Raw genomic sequence first — 16,274 nt, 5'->3', positions numbered from 1 at the left:
TCAACGTACGAAGCCTAATTGCATTCCACTGTCATTAACGTCGATGGTAGTGGAGAGATCCGATTTCTCGCTCGGAAAAGGTATCAAGTGACATAACGTATGCATTAAAAAAAAGAGACAAAATTTGTCGCTTTTTCATGGGCAAACCGTCAATCGCACTGCAGAAACTAAAAATACAGCATCAATAGTAGTTATCTATGAGTCATCAGACAAAATTTGAAAGCTCTATCAGTTGAACTCTAATCGTGATGGCGAAAAAAGCGAGGCAACTTCGTTCCTAGGTTTGCGCATTCCAAAAACGGTATCCTGACGCGACCAAAAAGATTATCGTGTGACACTTTGTGAGTGTCGGATATGGCGGTTTCAGTATCTACAAGATCTTGGCACTATTGCCCAACAATAATCCAGCATCCAAGAAGGAATAGTTCGGCACGGCCGACGACTCTGACCGACCAAAACCTCCAAAGGATGCTGATGACCGAGACCGAGGAAAAAGTGGTTACATCGCTGCGTGCGATTGGCCGTGAGATCGGTGCAACGTCCCAAATTATTAAGAAGTATCTGGAGTAGATAGGCATACATGTCAGAAAGCGAATATCCCGGCCACTAATCTCAGAGCAGCAAATAATGTCACAGCGACAGCGGTTGACCACGATCGTCAAGTTAATTTTTTTGGCGCATCGCGACGTGGCGGTGGTGAATGAACACGATGCCTATCTCATTCTGGATGAAAAATTATTAAAAGGCATTTCATATTTTACTTCCCGCACGAAGAAAGTGAGCTATAAAGTGAAATTCTCTCACACACCAAATTCCTCAAGAAGGCCCTCCATTGGCTAACAATCACCTGCCCTTCTTTAACTCCAAACTGGTCGTGGTCGGGAAAATTTATTATGCTAAGTGGCTGCAGTAGGTTGCGTCAATCATCAAGGAACACTAATAGTACAAAGATCGGGGAGTCTGAGCAGAAACGATACGCGAAGCGATCGTTAGACGAAATGAAGCGGCTGAGTACCAATGTGATACAAAAGATTGTGAACCCGCTCAATGTCCCCCAGCTGCTACACATCGAAAATTTCTGGGCTAACTTTAAACGTAGGATTTATTTTAACAATTTTATTGGAAAAACGGAGGAGAAATTAAATGAAAAGACACAGAAATAGTTGAAAAACATGTGCACAAATATGTTTTTGACTGCCATGTCGAAAATACCGTCTAACTTCCAGAATCCTACTCGGAATGGCGTAGATTTTTTTTGCTGATAAACTGATAAACTCCCTTTCCACATGTAATTTACAGAACTCAATTATCTGTGATAGTTTAGTTTTTATCGCCATTCAAATTTTGTCTCTTTTTTTTAATGCATACGTTATTCCCCTTTTGGTAGATTGCCGAATTCAGCTGGATCGATAATCCATTTCCAGACAGCGATCTGGAAGTTTGAAAGTGGAATTCGATAACGATCTGTCTCTCTCTCTCTCTCTCTCTCTCTCTCTCTCTCTCTCTTTCTCTCTGTCGCTGTCCAGATATCAACGAATGTGAAGAGCAGGAACATGGATGCGATTACTGCGAGAACGCGTACGGTGGCTATCAGTGCACCTGCCCCGCCGGTTACGAACTAGCGGAAGACGATAAGCACTGTGTCGATGTGGACGAGTGTGCCGAAAGCGGTGATGATGGCGAAGAAGAGGGCGGCAGCTCGACAATCTGTTCCCACGAGTGCCACAACACGATCGGTTCGTACGAGTGCCACTGTCCGGAAACGTTCCATCTGAACAACGATCGACGCACGTGCGCCCGCGATTTCTGTCAGGATCTGTACGAGAACCCGAATAAAACGCGCTGCTCGCACGAGTGCGTGGACGAAGTGGAAGGATTCCGTTGCCACTGTCCCGAAGGTTGGCTATTGGACGAGGCGGACCAGAAGACATGCCGCAGTGCGTACAACTGCGACGAAAGCCAACGGAGACGATGTGAACCGGGAAGTTGCCGGAACACCGCCGACGGTGATTACCGTTGCGAGTGCCCGGATGGGTACGTCCAGAACGATCACAGTTGTCACGATCGGGACGAGTGCCAGCTGGGGCGCCATGATTGTAGCCACGAGTGTCACAATACCGCCGGCTCGTATCGATGCAGCTGCCCAGTTGGATTGACCCTTTCGAGCGATGGCAAAACGTGCGACGACGTAGACGAATGTCAACGGGAAACGAACGAACTGGAGGGTGTTTGCGGGGAGCTGGAGTGTCGCAACACGTACGGTAGCTACAAGTGTGTCTGCCCGGAGGGCCGTGAACTCGATGAGTACGGTATCTGCCGTCAGATGGACCTGTGCCGGAAAGATAACGGTGGCTGTTCGCACATCTGCACTTTCTACAACCGTGAAACGTACTGTGACTGTCCGGACGATATGGAACTGGCGGAGGATGGCAAAACGTGCGAGGTGAGTGATGTGTGCGGGTTTAACAATGGCGGTTGCTCGCATACCTGTGATCCGAGTGCGAGTGAACAGATGTGCCACTGCCCGGCGGGGATGCAACTGGGAGCGAATGGACGTACCTGTGAGGACGTGAACGAGTGCCACCAGGACAATGGCCAGTGTGAGCAGAGTTGTCTGAACTTTGAGGGTGGTTTTCGGTGCAGTTGTTTCGAGGGTTACGAGCTAGAAGGCGATGGACGGAGTTGCGTCGATCGAGACGAGTGTGCTAGCTTCCAGCCGCACGGAGCAGGCTGTGATCACAACTGTCACAATACACCCGGTGCGTACTACTGCACCTGCCACGCCGGGTACCGTTTGGCGGAGAACCGGCGGACGTGTGTGGATGTGAACGAGTGTGAGGATCGCAATGGGAACTGTTCGCATGTTTGTATCAATCTGCTCGGCGGCCATCAGTGTTCGTGTCCGAAGGGACTGTTCCTGCAGGAAGACGAGCGTACGTGCGATTTTGTGGACGAGTGTGAGCTGAACAATGGTGGCTGCTCGCACAGCTGCCATTATGAGTACGGTGTCGTGAGTTGCTCTTGTCCCGGGGGATTCCAGCTGGAATCGGAACACCAGAAAACGTGCGTCGATGTGGACGAGTGTAGCCACCGGAATGGTGGTTGTTCACACCAGTGCCACAACACACCCGGTAGCTACCAGTGCCAGTGTCCGGGTGGCCATGAGCTACACCACGATCGTCACAGTTGCCGCGATATCGACGAGTGCATCGTGGCGAATGGGAATTGTTCCAACATCTGCATCAACCTTCCCGGGGGACATCGGTGTACTTGCGAGATCGGGTACGAACTGGCAGAAGATGGCCGTACCTGTGTCGATGTGGACGAGTGTACCGATGGTACGCACGATTGTTCCCATCGCTGTGTGAACGTACCCGGTGCGTACGAGTGCGAGTGTCCGGATGGGTTCAAGCTTGGCCGCAATCGGCTGAGCTGCGAAGATGTGGACGAATGTGTCGCACTGCCGGACCGGGGTGGCTGTGAGTATCGTTGTGTCAACACGATCGGATCGTACCACTGCGGGTGCCCCGATGGTCACCGTTTAGCGGCGGATAATCGAACCTGTTCCGATGTGGACGAATGTAGCGACGGTGAGAGGCGGTGTACGCATGATTGTGTTAACACGATCGGAGGATTCGAGTGTTTGTGTCCTTCGGGGCTGCGGTTGGATATCGATAAGGTCACGTGTGTCGATATTGATGAGTGCCGGATCAACAACTTTAACGGTGGATGCTCGCATATTTGCGAAAACACACAGGGAAGTTTCCAGTGCCGTTGCCCAGCCGGTATGACACTCGGTGAGGATCAGGCCACGTGTGAAGATGTCGATGAGTGTGCGGTACTGAACGGAGGATGCAGCCAGCTTTGTATTAACCGTGAAGGGGGTTATCGGTGCGCTTGCCATCCGGGCTACACTCTCATGGCGTCCGATAACGAAACCTGCGAAGTGTCGAACCCTTGTGCGCTACGGAACGGAGGATGCCAGCATTACTGCACCCTGAAGGCCGGACTACCGGTGTGTTCGTGCCGGGAAGGGTACGTCCTGAATCGCACCAACCAGGCGTCCTGTATCGATCACAACGAGTGTCTTCAGCCGAAAGATCACAACTGCCAGCAGCGGTGCGTTAATGTGGAGGGTTCTTATCGGTGCGAATGTTATCCGGGGTACGAGAAGAATGAACTGGGACAGTGCATTGACATCAACGAGTGTCTGGTGGATAATGGGGGCTGTGGGGCGAAGGGACAGTGCGTTAATACGGCCGGTGGTAGTCGCTGTACTTGCCCGAATGGATTGTTGAGCCCGGATCGGAGAAGCTGCATTGAGCTGCAGGATAAATGTAAACCATTGGCTGCACCGCGGAATGCGGTCATCCGGTGTACGAGGTCTCGCCATAAGACGCAACATTTTTACCGCTCCAAGTGTATCATCAGCTGTAAGAAGGGCTTCAAGCTGCACGGTCCAGCGGTACGGCATTGTAATGGTACTGGCGAGTGGGATGAGGGTGAATCGATCTGCGTTCGTAAGTATTCCGCAACAGGGGGCCATCGGTTCGATTGCCTTTATTTCAAATTGTTCTCTGTATTCTAGCGCTGGCCTGTCCACGACTTAGCCGACCAGCGAACGGTGTCATCCTGCCCGTTGCCTGCACCGCCGGAAAGATCTTCTCCAACGAACGTTGCAGACTGCACTGTAACCCAGGATTCCGGCCGCTAACGAAGAATGTGGCCATGTGTAACCTAACGCAGGCCTGGGTACCGAGTGCGAATCTACAGTGTGTTCCGATTGGCGGCGGCGCTGGGCTACCGACGGCCACTCCAACGTCGGCACCACCTACGACGAGCGCACCTGTTAAACCGTTCATTCGGTGCCCCCCGGACGTGCACGAGGTACTACCGATTGGGCAGTACTCGATGTTGGTACGGCTCGAGCGTCCGAAAACGAATGTCGATTGGCATCAGGATGTGGATGCGCATCCGGCGTGGGGTAAGCAGTTGCAGGCGGAACTGAAGGCCGGTGAGACGATCGTGACGTACCGTGCCCGGAGTCCGACGACGAACGTGAACGATGTTTGCCGGGTGGTGATTAGGATTAGAGGTGAGCATAATGATGAATTAACTAAACCATTCCATGTTGATAAATTTAAAAGAATCCTCTTTAGTTATGATTTAGTTTTTTCATGTTTTAAGGGGGGGCTTTGGTATGTTCGGGCCAATAAAAGGCCCGTTTTTGACGATTTTTTGTGACGTAACCATTCAACTTTGTTTTTTCAAGTAAATGACATATTAATCTACAACCTTTGCAGAATAATTGGTATTGTTTTGAGCAATATTTATTGAAAAATGAATCCGTGGCATCTGATTTAGGTAGGCGTGTCGTCGCAAAGGTACTTTTTACGGTGCCCGTCGTAGCGACATGACGGGCCATTTGAAAAATACAAATTGATATTAGAATGATTATAAGTTTATCTAGGTAGCCCCGGAGAGTTTTTGTTGATATTCCAATTTTTCGATTATTGACAAATTTTTAATGTTGAAAAAGGGATGCTTTCTGCGATTCTGCCAAAATAAACGAGCTTTACATAATTGATAAAAAAAAACTATCAACAATTTCTATAAAATCACGACAGGGCTACGGAGCAAAAAGTGTACAGATTATGTGTTAAAAAATTCAAAGCAATCGGTTCAGTAGTTTTTACGGTACGCACCGACTTTGAAAACGTTTGTTTTTAGGAAGCGCTCTTCAAAGCAAGCTGCATGGAGCCTTGCATGAAACGCGAATTTTCAAAAATCTGTAACTTTGTCAGTTTTGCTTCGATTGTTCCAAAAATTTTGCGCAATGTTATTGAAAGGATTAGCTTTCAGGGAAAAATGTGTAAAACATGTGTCACGAAAACATTTAATACCGAAGCCCCACTTATCGTGAAACATTACTGTTAAAAAACGAAAAAGAGGGCGGAAATGTAGATAGATAACAGTGTGTGCTTTCGTTAAAAGCCTGGAATAGACGAAGCGTAAACTCTAGCGTAAACTCAGAATGTAATGCTAAAAAGTTTACGCTTCGTGTGGCAGGCATAATCGCATAAAAGTTTATACCGAAACGTCAACTGCAATTACATTCGTGCGCGTGTAATTACATTCAATTACATGTGTTTTTAGCCACAAAAACATAAATCGACGAGATAAGTTGATTTCCGAATATCTTTTAATATATTTTAATATGTTGCTGCTGTATATTAGCGATTGTAGAACATTCAACTTATCATATCGCTAGGCATCATGTTGGTGCTGAGTTTACGCTTGCTTTTACGCTCGGTTTTACGCTCTGCGGACCTATAATCTTTTGGACATAAGCTTAATCTTTTTGGCATTACACTCTGAGTTTATACTAGAGTTTACGCTTCGTGTATCCCTGGCTATACACTTTGACAAAAGCAAATATTATTTTAGTGGTCTAAATAAGACTACAAGAGTTCAATGTTATTCTATAAATCAGTATCAGTTTAGTATCCAAAAGAGTCTTCTTCCAGGATGATCTTTCATTGCATTTCAAGAGAATTTCAAGAAATAATTGAAGTCTCTTGCTGCTAAATGTTCTTTGAAGCAGATGATCATTACCAAGGAAACATTAACCGAAATATCATCTAGTAAAGGACCTGATAAATAGATGTTCTGTAAACGCTGATTGCTAACAATGAACTTTCCTTTTTTAGAACGAAAACCACCAACCGTGCTGCAGTGTCCCGAGTCGTTCGAGGTGCAGCTAGACCGCGGTGAACCCTCACGGTCAATCGTTTGGCCAGAACCGAAGTTCGAGTCCCACATCGAGATCAAGCAACTGTACAAATCCAACACACCCGGCCAACCACTTCCGGCTGGTGTTCATTACATCAACTACATCGCAACGGATGCGGACGGGTTGAGTGCCAACTGTAACTTCCGGGTTTTGGTGAAAGGTAAGCCAGCCAGTCAACCAGCCAGCAGCAATTGGTGTCATTGTAAAGCCACTTCCTGAACTATGACATTAACCCCCCGGAAAACCGTGTTCTATCTCTCCATCAGTGGGCCCATCAGTGGAAGTGGTAGAACGGAGACCTCCCTCGGTCGGTACACCGTCACTGGGTAACCCCAAACCGGGCGAGCTGGCCCGCCTGGAGAACCACGAATCGTATCTCATCTGTCCGGGCAAACCGCCGGTGCGGCTCGATGGCCACTATCCCGTAAGTAGCAGCAGACTGCACATTGTTTTTCATACCATTTGGCATGGCCCCCCACCACCATCACCATCCGCTGTGCTTCCGGTTTCACCGAGTAACACCACCGCAAAAGCGACCACCATCGGTGACCCATCGGTGAGGTCCACCACACTTGCCCAAACACGATTACAACAATCATACCCCAACCAACAACACCATCAACAATACCAACAACGTCACCAAGAACACCGCCGAGTACGCTTCCCACCACAAACGCCACCGGAGGCTACGCCGTATCAGTCCCATAATTATCATCATCATCATCATCGTCATCCTCATCACCACCACCATCATTCTGGTGACCGCAATCACGGCCACACCCAGGAAGCACTCACAATGGGTGCTACGGAGCGAGCTAATCATTCATCTGCTACATCCTCGGGGCCCGGGGATGATCCGCGCTTACATCCGCGTCCCGTCCTTCCTGCGATGCGACCGACCGCATCTGCTCCACTTTTTGTTCGCTCCAGTCAACCGACACAACGACCTGCCACAGCAGCACCGTTGGCTGCCAACAGCCACGTCACCGCAGCAGCTTCTCATAAACATCTCATCGGTGGCGGTGGTGGTGGCCAACCGGTGGTCCCAGCTCATAATCATAGCCAATCCAGGTCACAGCACCGATCACGCACACTGCGCATCATCGACCACCGCCATCGATCAGTCGGTTGCGAGGAAGAACAGGAAACCGCCGCCGATACGACGGAAGTGCGGATACGGCATTCGTCCGCGATGCAGGGCGCACGTCTTGATCTCTTCATCGACATCTTTCACTGGGGGACGGCGGAAGGGCCGGGGCGAACAACGAGAGCTACTGGGCAGAGGCCACGACGCCACAGTAAACACTGATCCCCCCTTGGGCCCGGGGGGAGTCCGAGTTGAGTTTCTTCTTGCCACCTGAGAGAGGCTGTGTTGGTTGTTTGCGGAGGATTTGAGGCTTTATCGTTTACTTTAGGGGAGGAGTCGTGGTGGTCGGTGCTGGCCGAAGAAGTCACTGTATTTATGTTTTGTTGAACGCTTGGACAGTTGAATGAATCCCGTTGATTGGGACTTCTCGGCTGTTCCTAGAGTCTTTTGCCTCTCTTTTAGAATATTTTTTAGTATTTTTTATAACTTCTCCATCCATCCAGATTGCTTACATTTAAGGTATTTAATTTACAGCTAAACTATTCTAATGGCACTGGCTCTCAATTGCCAATTCTTTCAGTTACCAGGTGTATGCATATGAAACCGACTTTTTCGTTCTAAAGCTTTATCTACGCCAAATGAAGCTTTTAAGCCAGCCTAAGTGTTTTGTTTTGTTCATTAGGCATCCGTTAAACATAATCGGAGTGCATTTTTCAAATTTAACACTATAACAAATATTTCCATTGTGATTAAAATGGCAAGTTCCGTTCTCAAAAACTGCGATGGGCAGACATCGTTCGGTTTTTACTTCCATCTCAAAAAATCGGCAGCCGAATCGCATCAAATCTTTATTGAAGGTTACAGTGGGCATGTTTTCACTGAAACACAGTGCTAGGTGCGGTTTAAAAATTTTTAAAGTAGTGACATTGATAAGGGAACCGCCAACCGTCGAACATGTTAGAAGTAATCAAATTGCAGGCCTTATTCGCCAAAACGGTTACTAATGATCATTACAAGCAACAATTAATCAGTTTTGAGCGAGGCTTGTGAAAAAAATCAACCAAAATATAAAAACGACAAAATTGGCCTATTTTGCTCGATGACAATGATCCGCCACCGCGCGGAATATCGGCCAAGGACACGGCAAAAGCCACAATTGGTAACAATCACCACTTGCAGCTAACTTACCAGACTTGACACTATCAGATGAACATTCATTTGCATCGTTGGGACAGGTAATGGCCGAGCAGCGCTTCCTTTTCTACGAAAAATTAGAAAAATGGTTGGGTTTTGAAAAAATGGTACAGATTGGTGAATGGTTTTGGGAGGGCATCAAAAAATAGTCAAAGATATAATTGAAATGTGTAGCTAACGATTGCCATAACTTTGGAGAGTAATTTTGTCAACATTTTAAAAAAAAAAGCGTTTTCTTCGCAAAACAAAATGGTCGGTTTCAGATGCATACACCTGGTAAGAGCTTCATACAAGTTATTGAACTTCAGGCAATAATTTGCAAAAGAGTCAACAACCGTGTAGCATTTTAAGTCTAGGGTATCAATTTAAAATAAATTTTACATATTGCAGTATTTAAGTACCGGTTCAGATTCTCAACTCATAGTTCGATGCTGCAAACCCATTGTCCTCTCCTAGTGCTAACTAGCAGGTTTACTATCTGTCTCGATCAACCGAGCACATGATGCAACACTATCCGGAGTCCTTATCATATCAATCATCGCCCCCCTCTACTGTCAATTTACTATCAAAACACAATGCAACTGCAACTCTGTCCAATCCTAATTCAACCCCTTCCCAAAAACCACACAAACAGTTGTCCGAATACACTGCGAATATCGCACACGGCGGTGTCTGTGAGTCCAGCGCTACAATGGGAAGCCAAACAACGGCATGAACGGGCGTTCAGGGGCAGACTTATGTTTATGTTTAAACAATCGTAAACATGTCACGCAACCACACGCGCAATGAGCCCCCATATTGGGCACTTCATTGCGTACACTGCAACGGGTAGCCGGGTTATGCCAAACCATAAATCAATTTTCCATCGTTGTGCGCCACGAGCTGTGTTTGTGCGGCATTTTGGCATTCGAAGTTGGTGCAAACGTTAATTTACCAACAAGCCATATTGTGATTACGACTATCTATTGATTCTTGTCATGAAAGGAGTAACGTGCAGGGAAATTACCCAATGACAACTGGAGCCTGGAAGTGAATGGATGAAATTGTAGCTACCCTTACGTGGATTTAGTGAATGCGAACACGTGGAATTCTAACGAACGCGTACGATTTTAATGCGGAGAGTAGGATTCACTTAATGAAAGTATCTGTTTTGGATTTTTCCTCCAATCATCTGATTATCCTGAATGCCACGTTTATCAAGTGCGATTACAGGCGAATAAACCGGATACATTACAGATATCGCTTTCCTAAAAGGATACGATTCCAGAGTAATTTGATTACATTTTCCACTTGATAAAACTCGAATGGTGTGAACCGTAAAGAGGAAGTGCCGTTGTCCTTGGGCCTCCCAGTGGCCTATTCCCAGGCGAGGCATTTCATTATCATAGCATTTTCAATAACCCATTCGCTGGCAATGAATCCCCGTGGAACGGTGCTCGGTGCTATTTCGCTGAAAGTAGTGCCAGTCCATCCGACAAACATCGTCCCGCAGAAGATCCCCTGCGCCGTGACGCACAATGAAGAGCTACTGACTATTGTCAGGTTCCGGCGTGGCGTCCAACATCAACCCATGTTGCAGCGACAATATTGCCGACATAGCCGGCATGTCCTGGCTGTATTGCATTCGATTCAGTAGCAACGACCAGTCCAGGGTGGGTAGAAAGGATACTTCCGGGACAATTTGCATGTCAGAGAGAGAGAGAGAGAGAAAAAAAGGAAAGAACGAATGAAAAAAAAACGCCTCAAATGACTACCTTATGACACATTCCGGCATCTTGCAAATAGCGCACGCCTCACGCCGTCGTCATCGTGATCACATGGCGCATGGGCCCGGCGGTGGCCCCGACAACACATCCACGCTGGCATTCCATCATATCCGCTTCCGTCTCTCTCTCTTTATTGCGCCACCAACAGCATCAATCCTTGCGCGGGCGCGCCCGCGTCCTGTGTGTTTGTTTGGCTCGCTGGATGGATTTTCCCTGTTTTTTTTTTTCACTGCCTCACCCCCGGGGGCTCTATTTGTTCGCCTGCCTTTGTTCGCCATATCCATTCGAATCTGGCCGGAATCGGGAAGCTTTGGCGCAAGGCTGGTTGGTGGGCTGGTTACCGCAGCCTACTGGGGCCCTTGCACATCAAAAGAAATGTTTTCCGGTTCGTTTTTTTCTGCTCATCTTGCTTTCTGTGTCCTTCTACGTTGCGTACGAACGGCGCGAGTGTGTTGATTGGCGTTCCAGGAATACCTCGGGACCCGCGTGCACTCCTGACCGATGCGGAGCAATTTCCTGGCACTATTTACGGTTGCACTGATCATGGTGGTGACTATAGGCTTAGAGATTGGATCCAGAAGGAACGAAGATATCGGGAAGTACATCCTTTCGTTGTCACTGGATCAACACGCAGCAGCAGCGGCAGCAGCAACATTCCGTTGCCCTGAGAATCTGTCGCTCGGAAGTGGTCTTCATTTCCGTAAGTGACGAGTAGCTGAATCCTTTCAATACTTTTTCTTTAGTCGCTCCGTGTATCCCAGTATCACACTTGCAAACACAGCAGCAGAAAGACCGGGAACTGGATTGTTCGATGCACTGAATGATGTCCGGGGGATTCAAGGACGGGAAATGATCCGTTTCACTCGACCGTGGGACCATCCGTCCATGTCCAGCGAAGGCTACTGAGTGGGGTGTTGTTGCCACCGTACCTTGTTCGTTGAAGGTCTCACAGGCTACTTCGACGAATCATTTCATCATCAGAGTCTCACACCGGTGGCATTGAACGATGTACCGGGTAAAGCAGGCGCCGATCTGAATCTCATCCAGCAACAACAACAGAAGCAGCATCAGAAGCATCCTCAGCTTTCCTTCCCAGTACAATAGCTTGCCGGGCGGACGAAGGGATTTTGGGCGAGCTGCGTAGCTGCGTCCGATACAAAAGTATTCTTCCCAACTTTGATCCAAGGGATTTGAAAGTGAACTATGGATGTGTATACACACCGCCATCCACCTCCGTTCTGTCCACTCGCCCAGCAAACCGAAAGTATCGACGGACGAAAGTCTAAGCTGAGGCTTATAAGGCTCAGGACTCTGTAAGGCGCCCAGCTGGAATGCTTGAAGCGATGCTTGCGATTTCAATATCAACCCGATACTGGGAAGGTTTCGCCACTCAATCAATAACTTCCTATTCGGCTTCGTTTGCGTATCCTGTAACACTGAAACGGATGTTCGCTTATATTGCTGTGGATGGATAGCGCTGAGCAAATACCAATCTGTTGACCACGCTCCACCAAACACTACCCAGCAAGGGATGATGATGATGATGATGATGACGAAGCTAAGGCATTTAGCTTACTTTGGCACACACGATTAACCAAACTGTGGGCCGGTTTGGTTTTATCTTTTTTTTCCGCTCTACTCACTGAAGTGGATGCTGGATGGGTCCAAACTGAACTGGAACATTAATAAAAAGAAAACGTTTGAAGGAAGTTTATTCGGATGTTCGGATTGGAAAATTTCACTTATCAGCTAATTTTCGACAGGAAAAAAGATCGCCTTTGAGGAAAAGGAGCTTCTCTGCCGCATGAACAGTTAAAGGCCCGGTTCCGGGGGGGGGGGGGGGGGGGGGGTCACTGCAGATGGGCCTGTGGCTTAGGCCGTTTATGCGCTCGAGCACATACGCATATCGTGCCGTGTCATGCTTTAATAGCATCATCTCTCTCTCACATCTATTCACGGTGAAGGGATCGCTGGATTTGGTTCGCAAATTTGTGGTTTATTTTCAGCAACGTCATTTCCGTCATCATCATCACCATCATAGTCACCATCATCAGCCTAATCGATGAGTGGTTGATATGCGAAAGTTTCTCCCGGCGGTTCGCTCCGCTGGGTGCATAATAATTGGAACGATCGGTTTGCCAATTCAGTGCCACTTCAGTTCCAGCTTCCTGCCCACGCACCGGGCACTTTCATCTGTCAATAGCGAGTGGCCCACTGGTTCAGGGAGGTTCAGGATAGGACTCCTAGACGGGGCACCATTGGGGGCATAATTAATTTCAAAACGATCGCAATTACCTGCGGTACTAGTCGTGCCACTACTAGACGGTGCGCCGAGTGCCTTCTTGACAGGTAGCTCGTATGGCTCACGGCGTTCTGGCAATTGGTGGGACGCAAATTGATTTCAATTATAGACCCAGTGATTAAGGACATTCTCTCGTGTGTAACGTTTTGCTAGCGCAGCAGCAGCAGCTGCTGCTGGGATATGATTGATCGTTCTATCGATAATGGCGTTTACATATTGTGCATCTGGTGTCACCAGAGAGCGACGTTGGAACAGCTGCGTTGTGTGGTTGATGGCAGCGATAACTTCATTAGCTTACTTAGTAGAGGGAAGAACGTTCGTATTAATTATGGTCAATTTCTAATGGCATCTCGAACTCGAGCAGATAACAGTGCAGCATCAAATTCCTTAAATGTTTGAAGTGCCCAATCAAAGAAGGAATAAGACGGTTAAGCACAGTGCTAGAACGGTACAATGTAATGCAAATTTAGGTGACAAGTACTACAAAACATGGGCAGTACAATTGTAGACACATTTTGCTATCGAAAACGTGTTTATGCAAATCATTTTAAATCAGTCTAGTCTGCATGCTTCTGTACCACTGCTACTCTACAGATACTGATAAAAAGGATGAGTTTAATGCAAAACAAACTTGCGGTTGATTCGTTGGAAAAAGGTACGTTGACCACATCAATGCAGCGTGTGAACATGTGAAACATATTATCATGATACGAATTCTGATTACAAAAACAACCAATGAATTTCTAATGGCTCTGGGAATTGCATTCATCTCCAATTATTTGTTTGGAAAGCAATCATGTATGAAAAAGGGATAACATGTTACAAACAGTTATTATTCAACAAAATGAGTATTTTATAGTAAAATTTCCACAACGAGATGGTCAGTGTTCATGCCCTGGAAATGCAATGCATGGTAATAAGTACGCTTGGATACATTGATTCCTCGAAACGGTTTTGATCAATTACGGCGGAATAATATTGCCGATTTTGCAACGAATTTTAGGGGCATAAAATCAAATTTCTTAACTTTGAAAATTTAAGCAGCAAAATAATAAGATGTAGTAATAAGAAGCATTTATGTTGGGTGTTATTTCGTAAGCATTTGCTTTTGATTAAAATTAATATGATTGTATAGTTTGCAAAATTTTATATTGTAGCATGTCTGCTAAACAGATGAAAGTCTGCTAAGCAGATGTGATGCGACGCAAACATCTGATACGCAGATGTCACATGCATCACGGGCGTTAGCTAGGGAGGTAAAGGCGTAACCCATAGGCGAAGAATGGGTAAACCCCGAACTCAGGCGATTGTTGCCAACCGGGCCGGACCGCCCAAGGTAAACATAAACATGCGACGCGCCACCCCGGTGATTGCGGAAAAGGTTCTACCGCCTAAGAACGAGGCCATGCGGAAGAGAAAGCTACGGCCGAAACGCGGTCTGCAGCGTAGATGTTTGTAGCGCTTGCAGATGTTTTGTAAATCGGAACTCTTCCTATCCGACAAACGTATCGGATAAGGCAGTATAAATAAAGATGACTTCCGAGTAGAGAAGTCAGACAGAAGTCAGTACTCAACCGAACATCATCGTGTCACTTACTTCTTGTCTCCTATGAAGCATTGGTGTCCCCCTACCCTGGTAAGGCCCAATGACTTCCAACGTTCTCCACTGAGTAGGTGAATCACTCACGGGTGATTCACCACGGTTGTCCGGTCAACCTCGAGTCCACTTAGTTAACAACATTGGCTGTCCGCCACGACGGACACCCCGAAACTGCAATCGGCGTACAAACGCGGGTGTTCTAACCAAGCGATGCAAGGTTCCCGCGAGTGTAAAGTTACGCCCATCACATGGCGACCGTGACTTGTTGGTAAAACAGCCAAAAAAGTGTAAAACAATAGTGAACGGAAAGTGATCAAAGTGCTGATCAAAGTATCGATCAGAACATAAGTGATCGCAGTGATTGTGTGCACGAATAAAAAAAGTGCTGACGGTTAACAACAAACATTTTAGCGATGGGAAAAGGCGGCTCGAAGCCGGAGGCAAGTGCGAGTGGTACCAGTGACCTGGTTATAATTCAAAACCAAGAGGTACACACCGAGCACCACATGAGCCAAGATTTTAAACTAACGTGCATAATGGTGTTGCTGACGGTGCTTATAGTGGAGAAACTTATTAGGGCAGTGTTCTCGATAATGAAGAAACAGGCCAAAAAGGCGGCCATCAAAGTGTTTGAACTCCCAAAGTAAAATAACAATAATAAAAGTGACACACAACCAAACGGAAAAGTGGGTAAAATGTGAAGTACCAGAGAAAAAACAAAACGTGAAAAGTGCGTTAAGGAGTACTACGAGGAACCGGGTTACGAGCCACACCCCGCCATCAGCAGCGACGAGAGCGACGACAGCGAAGGAAGGAGCAGCGGCAGGATAAGCGGCGAATTCCGGTGGCAGCTGCAGGCAAAACTCGACAAAACAGCGACGGCGGTAAGGAAAGCTTATGCGGGCAAGGAGAAAGCGAACAAGTTATACGCGATTAAGAACCTAGAACAACGTATAACGTATGCGAAATGGATGAGCGACGTGCTCGTAGCAGATAAAGCGATCGACGTTATAGCGAGAAAATGTGCCATACGGGCGAGAAACATCAAACAAGTGCTGTGCACAGAGGCACGGGCTAAATAGATGGAGAATCTTTCCTCCAAATTGCTACAAATCCGTAATGATCTTTTAAAAAACACGAGAAAAAAATACAAGAAAGAATTCCTCGTAAATAAGCAGAAAGAAAGCAGGGCTATTTATGAAGCGATCCTCTTTCTGGCAGAGGATCTTGACGAGAGACTGCAAAGGGTCATTTTGAGATCGACCCGCAGCACCCTGGCCGAAATTTTGGACTTCATAGACAATAGGCTGGAGGGTAAAGAACCCATTTCTTTTAGGGGAGTCGGGTTCGCAGTTTTAGCGGCCGTAAAATTGGTAAGCATAGCCAAAAGCGCCAAAATGACGACGCAGCTTGAAATCGTCAAGGCGGTGTCTTCGCTCGTGCCGAGATATGACGGCAACGAGAAGCAACTTGAGGCGATTTGCAATGCCCTAGACATATTGGAAACGCTCACAACAGATACCACTAACCAG

General features: G+C 47.2%; 1 protein-coding gene across 1 annotated transcript in view; it reads left to right on the top strand.

The window, feature by feature from the left end:
* LOC126576644 (fibrillin-1-like) overlaps positions 1–16,274 on the top strand; it is a 74,090-nt gene that overhangs the window by 44,597 nt on the left and 13,219 nt on the right. The window contains exons 11-14 of the mRNA XM_050237950.1: positions 1,527–4,520; positions 4,589–5,095; positions 6,711–6,953; positions 7,060–7,217. Coding sequence (XP_050093907.1) covers positions 1,527–4,520; positions 4,589–5,095; positions 6,711–6,953; positions 7,060–7,217 — 3,902 coding nt within the window. The remainder of the gene's footprint in view (positions 1–1,526; positions 4,521–4,588; positions 5,096–6,710; positions 6,954–7,059; positions 7,218–16,274) is intronic.

The sequence above is a fragment of the Anopheles aquasalis genome, chromosome 3 (assembly GCF_943734665.1).
Source record: "Anopheles aquasalis chromosome 3, idAnoAquaMG_Q_19, whole genome shotgun sequence".
Taxonomy (NCBI): Eukaryota; Metazoa; Arthropoda; class Insecta; order Diptera; family Culicidae; genus Anopheles; species Anopheles aquasalis.
This window is presented reverse-complemented; position numbering and strand designations above follow the sequence as displayed.